General features: G+C 54.2%; 1 protein-coding gene and 1 long non-coding RNA gene across 4 annotated transcripts in view; one reads left to right on the forward strand and one right to left on the reverse strand.

Annotated features, from left to right (window-relative positions):
• PRR5 (proline rich 5) overlaps window positions 1–9,411 on the forward strand; it is a 41,864-nt gene extending 32,453 nt beyond the window's left edge. For both annotated transcript variants that reach the window (XM_074272152.1, XM_074272151.1), the window contains 5 exons: window positions 1,196–1,253; window positions 5,326–5,417; window positions 5,746–5,886; window positions 6,674–6,812; window positions 7,451–9,411. In XM_074272152.1, coding sequence (XP_074128253.1) covers window positions 1,196–1,253; window positions 5,326–5,417; window positions 5,746–5,886; window positions 6,674–6,812; window positions 7,451–7,938 — 918 coding nt within the window. In that variant the 3' untranslated portion in view covers window positions 7,939–9,411. The remainder of the gene's footprint in view (window positions 1–1,195; window positions 1,254–5,325; window positions 5,418–5,745; window positions 5,887–6,673; window positions 6,813–7,450) is intronic.
• Window positions 5,007–15,286, reverse strand: LOC141545143 (uncharacterized). 2 transcript variants are annotated; one of them, XR_012482906.1, is made up of 3 exons: window positions 14,667–15,286; window positions 14,229–14,554; window positions 5,007–10,893 (listed from the first exon to the last, which is right to left on the reverse strand). It is a non-coding gene; the product is annotated as an uncharacterized LOC141545143 (long non-coding RNA). The 2 variants fall into 2 exon arrangements; XR_012482905.1 differs by having other exon boundaries at window positions 14,229–15,286.
• Window positions 15,287–15,376: the final 90 nt, after the last annotated feature.

A 15,376-nucleotide genomic window follows, 5' to 3' on the forward strand; every position in this document is an offset into this window, starting at 1 on the left:
CCCCGTTCTAGGCTCCCTCCCAGCCCTGACATCCCCTGTTCTAAGCTCCCTCCCAGCCCTGACATCCCCTGTTCTAAGCTCCCTCCCGGCTCTGACGTTCCCCCGTTCTAGGCTCCCTCCCAGCCCTGACGTCCCCTGTTCTAAGCTCCCTCCCAGCTCTGACATCCCCTGTTCTAAGCCCCCTCCCAGCTCTGACATCCCCTGTTCTAAGCTCCCTCCCGGCTCTGACGTTCCCCCGTTCTAGGCTCCCTCCCAGCCCTGACATCCCCTGTTCTAAGTTCCCTCCCAGCTCTGACATCCCCTGTTCTAAGCCCCCTCCCAGCTCTGACATCCCCTGTTCTAAGGGTACTTCTAGCCCTAACTTTCTGTGTGTTCTTCACCCTGCAAGAATCAGCCCCATCTTTTCTACCCCTGACCCCGGGCTGAGGCAGACATCCTCGTCAGCAGTTTTGCCCAGGCCAGAACTGGCACAGCTATGCCCTTTGGTGAACTCTGTAGCGGGTTCCAATGAGCCTATTCTCTCACCCAAGGAACTCATTGTAACCGACATGGGCTCCAACAAATGGTCCTGTGCCATATTCATGTTACCTCGCACCTCTTCCTCCCTCCTTTGGGCCCAACCAAGCCCAGAGTAATCACACATTTGGGGGCGCCATTCAATGCTGCCAGAACTTCCCAGCGAAGGGACTTTCTTTTTGCTGAATGGGTCAGAACTCCCAAGTGTGGTTTCTTCCTTGATTAGTGATAAAGGGGCCACAGCTGAGCTGAGGAGGGAGGGGGACAGCTGGGGGCGGACGGAAAGAGGCTCAAGTACCAGGCTCTGACCTCCACTGAGGGAACTTTTCTAAATCCCTTTTAGTCTTCTCTCGGATTAGGAGAAGGGAGTGGATTGGGGATGTAAGCATGGAGGGGAGCAGAAAGGGGGATAGAGGAAAACATTTCTGCTAAATAACTCTGCCATCCTTTAGAAAGGAATCTGCATTTTAGTTTTTCCCTGCACTTGCTTATAAATTTCTTTCCTTCCCTGTTGACTGAGGGCGGGAAACTTTGTTGAAAGCCAAGGGGATGGGGACCGAAGCAGGGAGCTCGGGATGTCCAAGGCGCCTGTGCACTGTGACATCCCATCTTCTAAGCTCTACTCCTGATCCTGCGGGCTTCTGGGAAACACTGACATCTTTGGGGGTTCTGCTTTCAGAACCAGCTGCTAACCAAAGGCATGGTGATCCTGAGGGACAAGATTCGTTTCTATGAAGGTAAGCCCAAGCAGGCGGCCCTGAGGGCTGGAACCCTGACTTGACCATCTTAATTCAATTGGCAGATGTCCATCGAGTGTCTCCTACTTGTAGGACCTCTCCCTCTGCTCCTGCACCATTGGCCTCCAACACGATGGCCCTCCATCTCCCCACTGCGGGCATTTTCCCTGTCTGTCTCTCCCCTCCACCCCCCGTGCCCCTCCTTGCCTGTCTCCCCACTCTCCCAGCGTCTTCAAGGCTCAGTTCCCACATCTGCAGGAGAGCTTCCCTGCTCCCTGCAGCGTTGGGGCTTCCCTTCTATGTGTCTGGGCATGTCATCCCCCTGAGAAACGGTGACCACGGTGAGAGCAGGCCTATCATGCTAAGAGCTTAGTCCGGTGCCCCATGGTTTGTTTGTTTTTTTTTTTTGTTTGTTTGTTTTATTTTTTTGGTTTTGCTGAGGCAATTGGGGTTAAGTGACTTGCCCAGGGTCACACAGCTGGGAAGTTTTAAGTGTCTGAGGCCACATTTGAGCTCAGGTCCTCCTGACTTCAGGGCTGGTTCTCTATCCACTGCACTAACTAGCTGCCCCTTCTTTCCCTTCCCCCCACTCTAAAACAGAGTCTTTCTGGCTGACTCAGAAGATCTTCCCTGTGTGCAGTTGCTTACCCCCAGGCACCAAACAGAATGGGTCGGGTCCAAGGACTTCCCTTTGGTTGAGGATCAGGGCATGGGTCAGGGAAGGATCTAGGAGCCAGGATGGGGATCAACTTTGGAAGACCTCCTAGGAGGCCAAAATTCAGCCCCGACTCCCCTTCCCATGAGGACACAACTTTGTGTACCCTTTGGAGGTAAAGGAGGCAAGGACAAGTGTCACTGAGTCTCTCTCAAGAGCATGATTCCATAGGATTATAGATTCAAAGCTAAAAGGGGCTTTAGATCCCACTCCCTTGGAGAATAAAGGCCTCTGGAATGACAAGGCCTTGGCCAAGAAGAGCACACAGCTAAGCCACCAGCAGAATGTGAATCCAGGTCAAGCACTGTGCTCAAGACCTTGGGCTTTGAAACCCCTCCGTTTGGCTCATAGAGCTTCTGAGATAGGGGCAGGCATGCTGGGAGTGGATTTACCAGGTGTGGGACAAGATTTAGTGTCTGAAGGGACAGCCGACGGGAAAGGACAACAGTGGTGGCTCTGGCAACGGGAGGACGAGGGGCGATGCTTGTCCAGTGCTTCCCAGAATGGCCACCGTGCCTTCTTTATCTAACTGGGGAACTGTGGGTTCTTCACTGGAGGGGGACAGGCAGAAATGGTGACATTTTACAGAAGATGCTGATGATACAGATGCATGGGTTATGTTACGTTAGCACATTTCATGTTACATATTACATCTCATTGCATTGTATTATATCGGTCTTTGCCAATGCAAAATGAGGTGTCTGGGAAATTCTTTGCAAACCTCGGAGGGCTCTATAAGTGCCAGATGAGGAAACAAGGGAATTCTCGGGCCTTCTGGCCGCCCCCTGGCCTTCCGGAGATTGGAGAGCCTGGACCAGGCGAGTCCCCGGCTCCGGCTTCACGCTCACCCCATTGACAAGGCTCCTGTCACTCTGCTCCCTTTTGGGTCCAAGTCAGGAGAACCTTTTCCCTTAGCCCTCGGCCATCTCCCACCTCCATGCCTTTGCAAGAGTCCTCAGTCTGGTGCTTCCCCCCCCCCCCCCCCCCCCCCCCCCCGTGCCCCCTCACTGACAGCTGAGGGAAGGAGGCACTGTGCTTGCAGTCACCCAAAGCAGGGTCTGCAGAGTAATGAGGAGAAGGGAACAGGAAGTGAAGGCAGGGCCTTCATGAAGGACCCCATGGGCCTCTGCTCTCAGCAGCTCCTTCCCATTTCTGGCCTATGAAAACTGTGGCTCTGGCCTGGGGCCCCAGGTCCTCCTCCGGAAAGGACTGAGCTTCCTTTCTTCCCACCCCTTGGGGAGGAAACTCCCAGGCCTTGGGCCAGTAGAGAAAGCTGAGTCAGGGCCCCTGGCCACATCAGGAGGGTTCCCTTCTCTGGGAGGAGACATTCTTTCCACTCCCACCCCAGGGGGCTTCTGGCTCTCACTTGTGAGCCTGTGCCACTGGGGGGCGGCCCTGGGCTTCTATCTGACCCCCTGACCACGGCCATCTGGCTTGGAGGTGTCCGGAGAAGCAGCTCTTCCCCGCTGGATCAGCCCCGACCTCAGTCCTAAGATGAGCTGGGCTCCCAGGGGACACCTTTCCAAGAATGGAAGACAAGCTCTTCCCCTCTGCCCCAGTCACCCCCAAACTTCTAACCCCCATGGGCCAGGCTATCCCCCATCACTCTTTCCCACGCTTTGCCCTCCCTTCCCCCCAGGCTCACCAGGGCTGGCCCGGCTCCATTCTTTGCCCCACAGCACTGACATTTAGAGGGTGTGTGGAGACTACTAGGAAGTACAGAAACACCTTGTCATTACGAGGCTGGAGCTATTTCAGAAGCTCCTGCAGGAGCAGCCCTGCAAGGTCTCCGTCCATGGGAGAGCCAGAGGGACGGATGTCTCCGTCTCTGTCCCCTTGACATTTGGGCACTGACTGCTTACGGCCACAGTGGTGACTTAGGGCTCGGTTAGGATGATCACGGGGACCTGCTTCTGGAAGTGGAGAGGGTCGTTCCTACCAGAGGCCGAAGGGCAGGAAGGCTGGTGAATGGGCTCATAAATCTGGAGGTGGTGAAGCTGTCACTGCTGCCTCAGCCACCTGTGCTGCTGCCTGGCACAAACTGTGTGTTCCCCCTCAGATATGACCCAGTTTCTCTCCCGTCTTGCTGTCACCAAGCTGCCTTCTGGGATCTCAGTCAGACAGCACTGGGCGGCTTCCGTTGGTGTCCATGGCACCGAGTTGGATGTGGGAGGATTCCCCCACCCCTGTGGCCCTGACGTCTCGGGCTCCTGCGCGGCTGCCCCTGCAGAGTTGTCCTCTCCTTGGACAGCTCTCCCCTTGGCAGTTAGTCCTGAAACTGGGGAAGGACCAAGAAGAATATGTTCAGGAAGGTCCAAGTTAGGGAGTGTGGTATCGGGGATCCCGAGTTCGTATCCTTGGTCAACTGGTTTGTCTCCTGTGGGCCTCCTGTGTTCACCTGTCAAAGGATTGAGCCAAAAGTTCCTTCTAGCTTGGACCCTGCGGGCCAGAGCCTTCTGGAGGAAGTGCTACGGGGGGTTCCCGAGGCCGGAGGGAGAGATGCAACTTGTGCTCTTGGAGCCAACTCGAACCCTAAGCGGTTAAAGGTCCCGCCTCCTGCTGCCCATGGGCCCAGCACCAGCCTCCTTCAGCTGGTGAGACCCGGCAGGGCACGATCACAGCAGAGGCGGGTTCACAAGGAAGGATTTATAGCCAGTCCTTCAGAAGCAGGCCCGAGGGAGGGATGCCCGTGGCCACCCTGTGCCCACACGCCGCGGTCACGGATGGAGGGTCAGGGGCCTGGAGACCCCAGCGAGATGATGAGAGCGCACAGGAAGGGCTTTGGGAGTGAACCTCAAGGCCACAGGTGCCAGCTCTCCACCTTAATCAGTCATTGGACGTGCAGTAAGCCCCTGAAGTACCCAGCTGCTAGCGAGCCTGAGACAGGGACGGTCCTCGTTCCCAAAGAGCTCACTGACCTTCTAGAAAAGGGACAGTGCCTTCGTGGACATGCTCTGCAGGAGAGTCAGTGGCTGGGAGGAGGGGCCCCAGAACAGCCTCCCACAAACTGCGCAGAATAAACCTCAACATGCATCCTATGAGTAATTAAAGATTTATTGGCGCACCCCTCCATGCTCCCAGGGAGAGAAAGGAAACGTGCATTATGCGCTTACAACATATTAAGTTGGGCGCTAAGAGACCACCGGTTCCAATGCGGGGGCCCTCTTAGTCCCGGAGAGCCACAGGAATGGCGAGAGGACATTGGCACGCCCCATCCAGGTACAGCGTTGAGGGGGGAAAACCAGCTTGGAGGGACTCGCCAGCCCCCTTCACGGCTTCTCTGGGGGGGCTTGCACTCTTCCCTCTAGAATGCCAAGGGAAATCCTCCGGGCAGTAACTGGTTTTCTCTTCTTCTAGGACAGAAGCTACTAGACTCTTTGGCCGAAACCTGGGATTTCTTTTTCGGGGATGTCTTGCCCACACTCCAAGCCATTTTCTACCCCGTTCAGGTGAATAATTTCAATGCAGTGACTTGGAGATGGGCCACTTGGGTCTAGCTAGCTGTGTACCTTTTTGAACCCCTTTCCCAACTATGAAACGGTGAGAGAAATTCTCGCCCCATCCCATTCCTGGGATGCTCTAAGGGAACAAGTGCTGCGGACAGTGGAGCAGCCGCGGTGCACTAGTCGGGCAGTCCCCTGCCTCAGGCTGGGCCCGGCTCGGCCTCTGCTGTGCCCTGCCTTGGGGAAGTCGATTTAACCTTGGAGCAGGCTCTGGGAGATCCTCGGGGGAGGGGGAGCCGTGGCACCTCTCTAACTCTGGCCCTCGTGCCTGCAGGGTAAGGAGCCCTCCGTCCGTCAGCTGGCCCTCCTGCACTTCCGGAACATTATCACGCTCAACATTAAGCTGGAAGATGCCCTCTCGAGGTCTCGTGCCAGGATCCCCCCCTCCATTGTCCAAATGCTGCTGGTCCTCCAGGTCAGTGCTCCCCACGGGCTGGTCCTGATGCCGCTGTCGCCCATGCTTCGGGTCGGCCCCTCTCCCGGGGGCCGGGCCCTTCCCCTGCACGTCCATCTCGCAGGCGCCGTGCCCGTCCCGTCCGAGGGCTGATGGACAAACGGGGGTGAGAAGTGAGCAGGAGGTGGCCAGTTAGGGAGTCCGAGTGCCCTCGACTTTGTCGTTTCTCTGAGAGTCCCAAGGGAGCCACGCACCCAGGAGAGCTGGGTGGGGGATCCCCGCCTCTGGCTCTAACGTACAAATATAAACCCATCACCCACTTGCTGCCGGGTCTGGGGGTGGCACCGGGCTCGGCTATGCCAGTGGCAGAGGCCTGCGGGGAGTCCCAGCTCAGTGATCACAGGGACCTCAGTGAGGGCAGCCAGCCTGGGGAGGCCTGACTCAGTCTGGTTCTCGGGCTCAGGAGCAGCAGAAACAATGGGAAGGCCTCAGAGGAGGCTCATTCTGGGCCCCCGGGCCCACCCGCAGGTCCGGGCAGAGGCAGGACGGCCACCTGGGGGCTTCCTCTGGAGGGCCGACAGCTGCTCCTTCCAAATCTCAGTTCTGTGATTCCACAGAAAAGCCCAAAGGGGCGAATATAACGTGGCTCTGGTGGCCATGCTGCAATTTAGTACCCACTGAGCTCAGGCTCTGATCTTAGCCTGACCCCCCCCCCCCAGCCCAGGCAGGAACCCCCCTCCTACATCCCTGCCATGTGATCTGGGTCCTGCTCACACACTTCTAGTGAAACTTCCCTCCGCCTTCTCAGGGTGTCCATGATTCCAAAGGCATCACAGAAGACTATCTGAAGCTTGAGGCTCTGATCCAGAAGGTGGTCTCCCCGTACCTGGGTACCTACGGCCTCTACTCCAACGATGGGCCCTTCACACACTCCTCCTGCATCTTGGGTAAGTGGGAATCAGGCCTCTGAACTCCACGGGCGGGGAGCTGCGGATTCAGCTCGGCAGCCCGGGCCTCAGTGGCTGCTTTTGGGAAGGAGAGGTGGAAGGGAGAGGAGGGGAGGCGGGGAGGCAGAGATGGAGAGAGAGGAGAAAGGACCCAAGAGAGGGAGAGATGGAAGGAGAGGGAGAGACAGTGAGACAGAGATGGGGGAGAGGCAGGAAGGGAGGCAGGGAGGGAGAGATGGAAAGAAAAGTCATGGAGGGAGAAATGCAAGGAAGGAGAGAGGGAGAGACTGAGAGACAGCAGGGGGAGACAGGCAGAGTCAGTGAGACATGAGGGGGGAGAGAGAGACAGAGGTGGAGGGAGAGAGGCAGGGCGGGAGAAATGGAAGGAGGGAAGGAGAAAGATGAAAGGAAGGAGAGAAAAGGAGGCAGAGAGGGAGGGCCAGGCAGGAAGAGAAAGAGGAGAGGGACAGTGAGGGACACAGAGGGGAGAGACAGAGACAAGAGGGGTGGGTGGGGGGAGAGTGGAAGAGACAAGGAGACACTGAGCATGCGCTGGAGCCCATCTTTGGCCTCCTTGGATCTCTGAGCCGGTGCCCTTGCCCCCCGCGGCCTCACGGCCTCTGTGCTCTCTCCCCCAGAAAAGCGCTTTTCCCGGCGCCCCAAGGCAGGCGACGCCCTGGCCAAGAACCCGGTGGTCCGCTCCAAGAGCTATAACACGCCACTGCTCACGCCGGTGGCGGAGTACGAGGCCGAGGGGCTGGCGGCCGGCGGCGCCCGCAGACACTCTGTCTCCGAGATGACGTCGTGCCCCGAGGCTCAGGACTACGCGGTCCTCGGCGCTACCCTGGACCTGGGCTCCCAGGGCTCGTCCCTGGCGGCCTCGGCCGAGCTCTCTGGGGCCCAGGCCCGCCCGGGGGGCCCGTGCCGGCAGCACCTTGAGCCCAGCCCGCCCTTCCGGCTGGCCCGGTCCGGAGGCTCGGCCCCTTCCTCCAGCCCCGAGAACCTCGTAGACCAGATCCTGGAATCCATGGATTCCGACTCGGAAGGGATTTTCATAAACTTTGACCGAGGACGCTCGAAGGCCGCGGGCTATGGCGTGGAGGGGGGCAGGCAGAGCGTCGTGTGACCGGCTCCCAGCAGGCTCTGGTGGAACACGTGCCACAGGCGGCCTGGGACGCGGAGGGCAGCCCGCCCAGGGGAGAGGGGCCGGGGCGGCACCGGCCCTTCGGCCTTCCCTCTGGGAGCCCAGGCCTCTTGTTAAATGGGGGAGGGGAGATCCCTGCCCTGCCGACCTCCCAGGGAGGACCTGGGGATCCCAGGAAATAATAATATGTGCCAAGGCACTTTGGAACTCTAATGCACTGCGTGTGTGCGTGTGCGTGTGCGTGAGTGTGTGTGTGTGAGAGAGAGAGAGAGAGAGAGAATATGAGAGAACGAGAGAATACAAGAACCATTGGATGTATTGTCACTCCCTCGGATCAATCCCCTCCCCTCAGTTTTTTGCCACTGGGCTGGTCTGCTCCAGAGGAGGGTCTTTCCCAGTGGATTTATCCCAGCTCTCCTTCCCGTTTCTCCCTGGGATCCATTCGGGTTTTTTGGGGTTTTTTTGCATTCTCTACCAACTGATCACCAAGTGTTTTCCCTGACCCTGGCACTGGGCAAGGCACCAGAGACACAGCCCAGCAGTTCTTGTCTCCATGGAGCTCCCATTCTACAAAGGAACGTAACAGAGCTACAGACAGGGAATAAGCTATCAAGGAAACCCGAAGGGGTTTTCAACCAGAACGACACTAGGATTGAGTTTCTTGAAGCTCAACCACAGGCAGGCCCGGGGTCAGTGAGCAGCCTCACTCCCAGGCAAGAGGAACATTCCGAGGCCGACCAGCACGTGGGACACCCAAACACCCTCCCTCAGTCCCCTTGCAGGGTCAGCATTCCAGTGAAAGCCTCTCCACGGGGCAGCCGTACCCACCTGTGAACGCACTCTCTGGGTCAGGGTCACTCCCCGAAAAGTGCCCCAAAGCTCCATGAGTATCACCAGTCTGTCACCGGGGACGTAACAATCAAGCTTTCCACCCCACAATCCCCACCAAAAAAGTGGCCTCCGTGAGCTGGGGCCGCTAGCTCTGTCTCCTCCTGACCCCGTCCGTAGCCTGGCCATGATGCTGGCGGCCCGGACCCCCACCCCACCCCAGCAGCGATGGCTCAGACCAAGGACGGTCTCTGTTGCTGAATCTGGGACTGGAAGTAGCTAAAGAAAGGTGCTACTCTGGAGCTGGTCTCCCCTTCCTCCGCTCCCCAGCTTCCCTAGACACAAGATGGCAGAGAGGAAGGACCGTCCCCGGCGTGGCCTGCTCAGTAAATGAGCTCATTGACAGGCCTGGCTCTGGCACACGGGTGTAGGCACAGAAGGCGGTTACCTGCCCCTCTCCCATCCCCATTCGGCACGAAGGTAGTTTGCAAAATGAGGAGGCTGGGAACCAGAGCCTTACCTTCCCGCCTGCCTTCTGCACTCGAGCTGTGGTTCTCGATTTTCCCTTCATTGGGCCAAGTCCCACAGTCTTGGACACTTAAATTAAAATCCATGAATAGAACATGATGTGTGTGTATGTGTGTTAAAATCCTGCCTGTAGATTTTCTGCAGTTCCTTTTACCAACATTAACTGCCTCCTCCGGGCAAAGCATTGGAGGGAGCCAGAAGTGGCAGACATCGCATGTGATGAATGTGGGAGATTACCCAGAAAGGAGTGGTACACATTAGAAAATGAACAGTCCTTAAAAGAGACCAAAGGCCCTGCAAAAAATGGCCTTGTTAGCTGGAAAACGAGAAAACAGTGCAAGTCACACAGTACGGGCTTAATCCGTACTCGTGGGCTGATTCATCCACTGGAACTGAGCCTTGGAGGAAGGGAAGGATTCGTCCATGGGACTCCAGTGAAGCATCTTCTCCGAATACTAGGTCTGCAAGCATCCAAAGAAACCAAAGTCTTTGGGGGGAGCTTCATTTTCCCAGGCCGTGCATGGGTGAGTGATGGCGCTTGGGTGTTAATTAATTTCAGGAGCTGGGAAGCCCTGACACCTGGTGGAGGGTGAGATCACTTCTGCCCAGGTGTAGATCCCTTCCTTCTCACTTTGAGCAGTTCTTGGCCCTGCCTCCTCATATACCCAACACTCTGGAGGCCTTCCCCAGGCATCGAGATGCTCAGGCTGCCCGTCTGTGGCCCGTCACACTTGCGGAACAACTAGCTCATCTGGTTCCAGACTCATTCCTCACTAACAATGCATTCTCGGCCCTTTTCTTGCACTGCCTGGGGATTTGTAACCTGGTGTCCGCCGTGGGCTTCTCCACTGATATTTGGTGCTCCCACATCACTACGAGAATATAAGTATCATAAAGGAGAATTTCTGTATGATCTTTGAAAAAAGTCCATTTCCCAAATGGGATCCAGCTCACTCCCTTCAGTCCCAAACTTGGCTCATCATCCGTTTGCCTGCTGAGCCACTATTGTGCTTACAGGTCACCTTGCAGGGCCAGTCAGCTGTATGGCATCACCTGGACAATGGGCATTACTCATCCATTTAGCTTCCTCGTGTGGATCTTTAGTCCAGTTTCTTTTGAGCAGCCCTGGGTTTGAAGATTGATGTCATCCTCAAGCAAGAAGCAATTTAAGGGTCACCATCTCCAACCACCTTCCCTTGAATCCCCTCACATACACAGTAGATGCATAATAAATGCTGAAGAATGAATGAGCAGCATGGCATTGTGGGGGACAAATGGATTTGGCGTCAGAAGACCAGTGACCTTGACTTCAACATTTCCCTTCCTGGGGATTCATGCTCCTTGTCGCCAAAAGGAGGGGCTCATCCTGAACGGCCTCCTAGCCAACTCTAAACCACATGATGTTAAGTTGTTCTGGGTAGCTGGGAAGACAAATCCTGGTAGAGAGGGGTGGACGCAGGTGACAAACACGCTTTCTTTTCTACCCTTCTTCAGCTCTTGGCAGGGAACAAGGCACCTCTTGCTTCTCATGGGGGCGATCAGGTGTCTCCTTAGCTGGCAGTGTGCCCCCCTTTTTCCTGGCTGCAGAGAAGTGAGTGAAATACAAATGCTTGAGTAGCCAGCCCTGGTTGTGAGAAGGCCCCCTGAATGGTGACTGAGAGAGATCTGGTGGAGGGAGGGGATTTTGGAGGTTGTAAACCTCTTGCCTGAGCCCCTGGCTCTTCCTCCTGCTCTATGTGTCTCTCTCTGGGCCTCAGTTACCCTTTTTATACAATGAGTGGCTTGGACTGAACTCTCAGGTCCCTCCAAATACAACTAAAATAGAGCCTTTTCCTTTCATAAATGAGGAAAAAGACTTCCCCTGGGGGTGGGGAGGGAAGACTTGTCCAGGGTCATCCTACAACTGTAGGAGTTCAGATGTTTTGATCTGGGGGGCGTTTCTCCCCCACCCCCAGGGACTCCTCATTGATTGTTCTGCAGATGGTTGTGTTACGAATGCTTGTGAGGGACCCTTGGGACCTACAGGGAGGGAGCAGATTGTAGAGCTTGGATGAAGAACTTTTTCTACAAAATTCAGACACCAGCTGTCACTGTGCCTCAGTTTCCTCATCTGGGAAATAAGAACCCCAGAGGGTGAAAAAATGCTGTTGTAGTGTCATCACTATCACCTTCAGGGTTTGGGGAAACAAAAAGAGATAGGAAGATGTTGGCAGAAAGGGGCATCTGGGTTGTATGAGTAAGCCTTAGTTTGACCAAGGGCGCCAGAACCATGGAGCTTCAGGGGACCTCCGAGGTCAGTGTGCAGCCCTCCATTTTTTTATTAAAGATTTTTATTTTCGAAAACATATACATAGATAATTTTCAACAATCCCCCTTGCAAAACCTTGTGTTCCAACTTTCCTCCCTCCCTTCCCCCACTCTAGATGGCGAGTGATCCAATATATGTCAAGCATGTGCAGCTCTTCTATGTGTATTTCCACAAATATGCCGCACAAGAAAAATCAGATCAAAAAGAGGGGAAATGAGAAAGAAAACAAAATGCAAGCAAACAACAAGAGAGAGAAAATACCGTCCAACCCTCCATTTTATGAATAAGGAGCCTAGAGTATAAGGGATCTGTCTACGGTCACATGGGGAGTAAATGGAAGAACGCCCCAACCTCCATTCTTGATCTCCAAATTCATCATGCTATGAAGAGTAAGGAGCAAGGCCAGCACTCGAACCCAGAGCCTCCCCCGATACCCTCCAGCCAAGAGCAGGGATGACCAAACAGGAAACAAGCATCAATGTTGGGAGGATTTAGGATGGGGAAGATGGAGGAGGGAGATCAGAGGAAGGTGGGCAACTTCTGAGCCCCACAGCAAGCGCTTAGAACATCGATGCCCACAAGGATGGGAAAATGGCAGAGCCCTTCTGCCCCTGTGTGATCCTTAGAAATTTGTTCTTAGATGTGGGTAAGAAATGGTGATAATGACTCTGATGTTAATCTGGAAGCCTTTAGTTTCATGGAGGGCTCTCCCTCTCTAGCTGCCGGTGACAATAACCAATCACCCTGGAGTGGTTGAGAACAAAAAGTGCCATAAAATGGCAACAGTTTTGAGAATTTTAATTATTACCCCTATTTTGCGTAGGAGGAAACCAAAGAGCAAGAACTGCTAGATGACAAAGGGTGGATGCTTTCATGGCTAGGAAGTGCTGTTGGTGAGCCTAGAACTTGGGTCGCACACAAACACACACACTTACACACTCACATACACAAGTGCTATTGGATAATTATAAGAAATTAAGTCTGTCACCTGAGCATTGCAAAGTCACACATTGACTGTAATAATTGCAGTCATTTCTATAGCAACTCTCAACTAAGATGAACATGTTAATTCATCATTATTCAAATGCCTCTGCTGCTGTTGAAGTGTCTGATCCATCCAGAGCTGTCCCCAATACAGGAAGCTTGTTATTAAGGTGGGGTGGGGGGCAACAAGTGAAATATTTTGGTATTTTGATGGCGATAGTCCTGACAAATTCCAGGAGCAGGTTTTCAAACTGACCTTATCCTTCAGACCCATTTATCAGTTGGCTATTTGCATTTACTGTGCATTTATTAAATCCCTAAGTGCAAGGAAACCTTGGATTAGGACAAAGTCCAAGCTAAGGAGGGATATTAGGAGCCCCTGAGCAGGGAGACAGACAGTAGCCACTTAATAAATACTTATTCCTTACCATGCATTCCCCTCCTGGCAAATACAAAATGTGACCAGTCTCTGGGCACAGAGATAAGACAGACACCGTTCGTTTTCCTGGAAGCTCTGCCACTCACATGGGACAGAGCCTCAGGAGCCCAGCTTGCTCTGGGATTCTGATCCAGGATCTCCATTCTGACTTGCCTCCCTTAGCCCCCTAGACAGCTCCTTACCTGACGTAGCTCTCAAGCATGGCTCTCTCCTTCCTTCCTTCCTTCCCTTCTCTCATCTGTCTTTTTTTTCCCCCTTCCTCTCTTTTTTCTCTTTCTTCTTTCTTTCTCTCCTTCTCTTCTTCCCTTCCTTCCTTCTTCCCTAACTCATCCATCCTTTTTTTTCTTCCTCTCTTGTCCATCTTTCTTTTTTCTTCCTTCTCTCCCTTCTTTCTCTCTTTATTCCATCCTGCCATCCATCCTCTCTTCTTCCCTTCTTCCTTTCTTTCTCTCCTCCTTCTCCCTCTCTTCTTCCCCTTCCTCCTCTCTCCTTCTCCCCCCTTTCCTCCTTTTCTCCTCCTCCTCCCCTCATCTTCCTCTTCTTCCTCCTTGCCCTCTTCTCCTTCCCCCTTCTTCCTCTTCTCCCTTTCTTCCCCTTCTTTCTCCTCTCCTTCCTCTTGCCCTTCTTTCTCCTCTCCTTCCTCTTGCCCTTCTTTCTCTTCTTCTTCATCTTCCCCTTCCCTCCTTCCTCTTCTTATCTGTCAAGACCTTCAAAAAATGTCCCAGATAGGCTTCTCTCCTCACCCTTTTCCCTCAAGAGGCCCTTATTATCTCCCACAATCTGCCGTAGGGAGGAGCGTGTCTGCCTGCCTCAGGTGTCCCTCCCCCACTCCAATCCACTCTCCACTTAACCGTCAAATGGATCATCCAGACTGGCCACATGACACCCCTCCCTCATTTTCCAGAAGAGCCCAAGGCTACCCAAAGATAAAGAGGACCAGCTGGTATTTGAAAGTCCGCTGTAAAATGGGGACCACTGGGACAAGACCCGGACTCCCTCTCGTTCCCAACCGGTGCCTCTCTGGCTCGCCCTCCTCTCCGTAGTTCTGGGCCTCCCCTCCCACACCCTGGTAGATGCAAACCCGATAAAGGGAGAAAGCCCGAATCTTGCCTTCTGCCTGTCCTGCTTCTTTTTTTTTGCAGTTGTGGAAAAGCAGACTTCTCCCAGCAAGCATAGATTACTCACCGTGGATGAGGGCAGGTGACAGGGGAAAGGGGAGACCCCCCAAAAGGGGCAAAGAAGCAATTCCCCTTCCCTTCCATCCCATGGGCTCCAGGATGCATCTGGGTGGATTATCAATGATAGGACAGGACCCCAATCTTTTCCTTTTGGATGATTCCACCTTAGTACTCCAGCTCCAGCTTCAAGATTGGGGTAGTTGATGGGCTAACACTGGCCTGGAGGCAGCTCCAGAGTCCTATTCTGGAGAATGGGGGTGGGGGAGGCAAGCCCAGCATGTCCTTATTGACCTGATTATCTCGCCGCTTAGTCTTACTCTGTTTTTCCAGAACCTGTAACCAAAGTGAGTTTTAGAAAAGAAAATGAACAAATTGTTCCCCTTTCAAGGGGGGCTGATTTTTACATGGATAAAATGACATTTGCATAACATGGAAAAGGTCAAACCTGATTGAAGCGATTATGTTCCAAGTTGGAAGGGCCCTGAAAGCATGGAATGCCAGCACCCCACAGACATCATGCAACCCAGGGCCCTCGGTGAACAGGGGCTGCTTTGATGCGAACGTTGGCAGGCGTTCCCAGAAGTGCCCTGGGCTCTCATCCCATCTCTAAGGTTCACTGCATCCCCTTGACCCAGTTATTTCATCTCTTGGAGCCTCAATTTCCTTAACTCTAAGATGATGAATGGGTTCCTCCCAGCTCCCGAAGCTTGGGTAAGGGAGTGGGGGCTTGGTGGTGTACCGGCTAGCACATCAGGCTCGTGGATTGGCCATCAGAAAACGCTTGCCTTGGCCCTTCCTAAGGAATGGCTCTCAGGGGATAATGGGTAAAGAGTTGCACCTGAAGACTACAAAGCTCCTCCCCCCAGGCTCGTGGATTGGCCATCAGAAAACACATGGCTTGCCTTGGCCCTTCCTAAGGAATGGCTCTCCCGGGATAATGGGAAGAGTTGCACCTGAAGACTAGAAGCCCCTCCCCTCCCCTCACTAGGTTGAGGATTGGGTTTTTTTAAACCTTGTTGTCAGGTTAGGATCCACGATTTCTTCAGTGAGTGGGGAGGGGTGGGGGTGGATGGGAGGGCCAACGGAGAAGATCTCACGAGATCTTCCCTCCATTCTTTGCATCTCTTTAATTTCATATGTTGTGGCCAGAACATT

This window comes from Sminthopsis crassicaudata, chromosome 5 (assembly GCF_048593235.1).
Source record: "Sminthopsis crassicaudata isolate SCR6 chromosome 5, ASM4859323v1, whole genome shotgun sequence".
Classification (NCBI taxonomy): Eukaryota; Metazoa; Chordata; class Mammalia; order Dasyuromorphia; family Dasyuridae; genus Sminthopsis; species Sminthopsis crassicaudata.